Source organism: Pipistrellus kuhlii, unplaced genomic scaffold (assembly GCF_014108245.1).
Source record: "Pipistrellus kuhlii isolate mPipKuh1 unplaced genomic scaffold, mPipKuh1.p scaffold_m20_p_3, whole genome shotgun sequence".
Taxonomy (NCBI): domain Eukaryota; kingdom Metazoa; phylum Chordata; class Mammalia; order Chiroptera; family Vespertilionidae; genus Pipistrellus; species Pipistrellus kuhlii.
Window position 1 is genome coordinate 106,197,611 of NW_023425529.1, and position 3,907 is coordinate 106,201,517.

The following is a 3,907-nucleotide window of genomic DNA, read 5'->3' on the forward strand; positions in this document are numbered from 1 at the left end:
AAAAGATACCTTGAAACAAATGAAAGTGATAACACAATAACCCAAAATCTATGGGACACAATGAAAGCCGTCTTAACAGGAAAATTCATATATCATAATAGGCCTACCCCAGGGAACAAGAAAAATGTCAAATAAACAATCTAACTTTGTATTTTACTGAACTAGAAAAAAACAACAACAAATAAAGTCCATACTGAGTACAAGGAAAAAAATAATAAAAATCAGAGCAGAAGTAAATAAAATAAGATTCTAAAAAATACAAAAGATCTATGAAACAATATGCTGCATCTTTGAAAAGACTGATAAACCTTTAACTAAACTCATCAAGAAGAAAAGAGAGAGGATCCAAATAAATAAAATCAGAAATGAAAGAGGAGAAGTGACAATTGACACCAAAGAAATACAAAGAATTGTAAGAAAATCTTACTAAAAACTATAAGCCAAGGAATTGGAATATCTGGGGCGGGGGGGGGGGGGAAAGAGCATAAATTACTAGAAACACATGATCTACCAAAATTGAATTAGGAAGAATCAGAGAATCTAATAGACAGATTACAACTAGTGCTATTGAAGTATTAATCAAAAACCTCCCAACAAATAAAAATCCTGGATCAAATGGCTTCATAGGTGAATTTTACCAAACATTTGAAGAAGATATAATACCTATTCTTTTCAAACTATTCCAAAAAATTTAAGAAGAGGGAAAACACCCAAGTATATTTTATAAGGCCAGCATTACCTCAATTCCAAAACTAGATACACTACAAAGAAAGAAAATTATAGGCCAATTTTCCTGATAAACATAATGCTGAAGTCCTCAACAAATATTAGCAAACCAGATCCAGCAATCCTTTACAATATAAGCCTAATATGTTAAGTGTCCAGTCATCCAGTCACCCAGTTATCTGTTTGTCCGTTCATCCATTCAACCAATCAAAACTTAATAAACTAATGATATATTAAGGCTGCTCGACCGCTCACTATGATGTGCACTGACCACCAGAGGGCAGCACTCTGCCTGGTAAGCCTGCTGCTGGGGTCCAGCCAATCTATTGGGACTGAGTGAGACAGGCTTGGCATGCCCTGGAGCCTTCCTGTGGTACCTCTCCAGCTGGCCAACCTCCCAGGTACCTCCTGGGCCCTAATAGTGCACTGATAGGGTCCCTCCACCTGGCCTGTGCCCTCTCACAATCTGGGACCCCTCCAGGGATATCAGAAAGCCAATTTTGGCCCGATCCCACAGTCCAGGCCAAGGGACTCTACTGGTGCACGAATTTGTGCACTGGGCTTCTAGTACATTATAAACATCATACATTATGATTAAGTGAGATTTATTGTAGGGATGCAAGGTTGGTCCAACATCTGCAAATCAATAAATATGATACACCACAGAAACAAAATGAAGGGTGAAAACCACAAGATCATATCAATTGATGCAGAAAGAGCATTTGATAAAATCCAGCATCCATTTATGATAAAATCTCTCAGCAAAGTGGGAATAGAGGTAACATAGTTCAGTGTAATAAAGACCATATATGTCAAACCTATTACCAACATCCTACTCAATGGGCATTTTTGTATAATTTGAAGGAATAAACTTAAGTTTTAATCAGGGCCAAGGCTATAAGAGCTTGTAAATTACAATTACCACCTAAAATTTCAGAGGCCTGAGGACAGTAAGAGTTTCATAAGTAAATCTCCTGTGCCTCAGCAACAGTTATAAAGGGTCATGTTTTTGTAGCCATTTAAGCTTCTATCTAAATTAATTTAGTTATTAGTCTTTGTTGGATTAGGGGTAAGCACGTTTCCATAATTAGGTTCTGGCCTTTATATTCTATAAAATTTCTTTCTTAATATTTATTTTCTACTAACATTTGCAAGAGCACTTTTATAACTTCAAAAGAGAAACTATAAAAAGAGTATTACTTATAATACAAAAATTATCTTATTCACCTTCAGCAATTATTAGCAGTTAGGCTCTATACACACGGTTTGAGAAAAGCCTAAAGAACAAGTAATCATTATTAGTAGTGAAGATAATAAAATAAATATAGTTCACCATTGATTTACAGGTGTACTGTCCTCGTTGGTGTCTCAGGATAGCTGTCTCTCTTTCATGTGGCAGCTTCTTATTCTCAGAAGTCTTTGATTTCTGCTGTAGGTGGAGGCAAGTATCAGAAACAGGGACAGATGTCCATTTACTGTGAGGCACCTGATAAGGTCCCTTTCAACAATGTTGGAGAGAGTCCTTATTGTCTTTTTTTTTTTTTTTTTTTTTTTCACAGAGCTTTTTCTTTTTAATTGCAGAGCTATTTATATCATCTAAACTTGGCAGACATATTGCTCTATAACCTGATGACATATACATATTTCATATGTAGTTTTAGTTTGTGAGGTAAATATGAAACCTTCATTACTCATGTTATCATTATAATTAAAAATTATTTGATTATGGTTTGCTACTATCTGATCTAGTTATTTCATAACTGCAGAAATATACTTCTAGGAAAGGGCTAACCCACATGCCTGCAAGAGCTGATGGGTGGCAATTTCTACTGTGCTTTTCTTTCAATGGTCTGTTTCCTTATTGGCTCTCTCATGAAAGAAAGAAACATGATGTCACTCTGATCTAAAAATCTTTCATTCTCAGGAGGCAAAGTGTTGGCAGAGCCTAGAGTGCAGCTTAAATCTCATGGTTCTTAGGCCTTCTTGGGTTGTTCCTTGGGGATGACACTCTCAGAATAAAGCCCTGGACAAATACTTAAGACTGAATCCCACTTCCATGTGATTTTTCTCTGTAAGTCTTCTTTTTTCCTTAAGTCTCTATCAAGATGACCTGACACACCAGCATCTGAGTTTTGCAGGCCACACAGCTTATGGTACCTACTTAAAACCGGGACTACTTGATACTGCGCACAACTCTCCTACAATGATTTGTTTTCATCTCCTCCAATGCTTGTTCCAGTTGCTGAACCAAGTGCAACAGCGTAGCTGGATCTGTCTGCAGAACTTTGGTGTTGCGATCTCCATTCTGATTAAGGTGTAGCTTTATGGTTTTATCTGTTGCCTGAGGCTTCTGCTTGCAAGCTGTACATCTAGTCGCCATTCAAGGCTGTGATAACTGGGGAGGTCTGGTGCCAGTTCACTCAGAATAGTTCTGATCTCCTTTCTGTTATCCAGATAAAGCTGAAGCAACAATTTGTTCAATTCTTCCGAGAATCCCAAAACAAAAACAAAGTCTTGGAAATCCAGTTCAGAAATCATGAGCTTTGAGCTTTCAATGAGCAGGTATATTAATCCTTCCACACCATGCTGGACAGTGTCACTACTCACATTGAGTTTTCTGGCGGCGCCCTCGTAGATCTTGGGGTTTGCGCCTTGCCTCAGGAACTCTACCGCAATCCGCCCAAACTCGGCTACCACCGAGCTGTTCACTCGTGGCAGAAAAGCCAGGTGCTCCTTGTGCTCCTCGGACAGATCCAGCAGCATCTTTGCTGGGCCGCCACCTTCCCCTCAGCACAGACCCCGCCTTCCTTATTGTCTTTTGAATGAACAAAAATCTCCTGGTTAGAAGTCGTGGTCTTAGAAGTCTTGGTCTTCCAGGAGCATACTGTGAAATGAATGGCACTAAGTGGTCAGTTTCTATAAGCTGGTTAATAAGCCCTTGGTAATAATGCAGAATGTCTCCTTTTAGTTTTCCTTATAGTTGGAAAACAAAAATATTTAAAAATCAGCAATATTTTGAATAAAATTATAAGAATAATAATTATTCTCAATTTATTCAGTCCTATAACCAATGTTTTTGTTTGTTCTGATTATTTGCCAGTGTTTTTATGAATTTAGTTATTGCTTAGAGTCCTACAATTTTTCACCTAGTTTAAAGATATGACCTGCTTACAAACCTATA

The 3,907-nt window shown here is 37.7% G+C and overlaps 1 protein-coding gene across 1 annotated transcript; it reads right to left on the reverse strand.

Annotated features, from left to right (window-relative positions):
* Positions 1-2,891: 2,891 nt before the first annotated feature.
* LOC118729228 (COMM domain-containing protein 2-like) lies at positions 2,892-3,527 on the reverse strand. Its single transcript, XM_036456602.2, is given in 2 exon segments — positions 2,892-3,051; positions 3,054-3,527. Coding segments are annotated over 2 exon segments (588 nt in total). The 5' UTR covers positions 3,490-3,527; the 3' UTR covers positions 2,892-2,899.
* Positions 3,528-3,907: the final 380 nt, after the last annotated feature.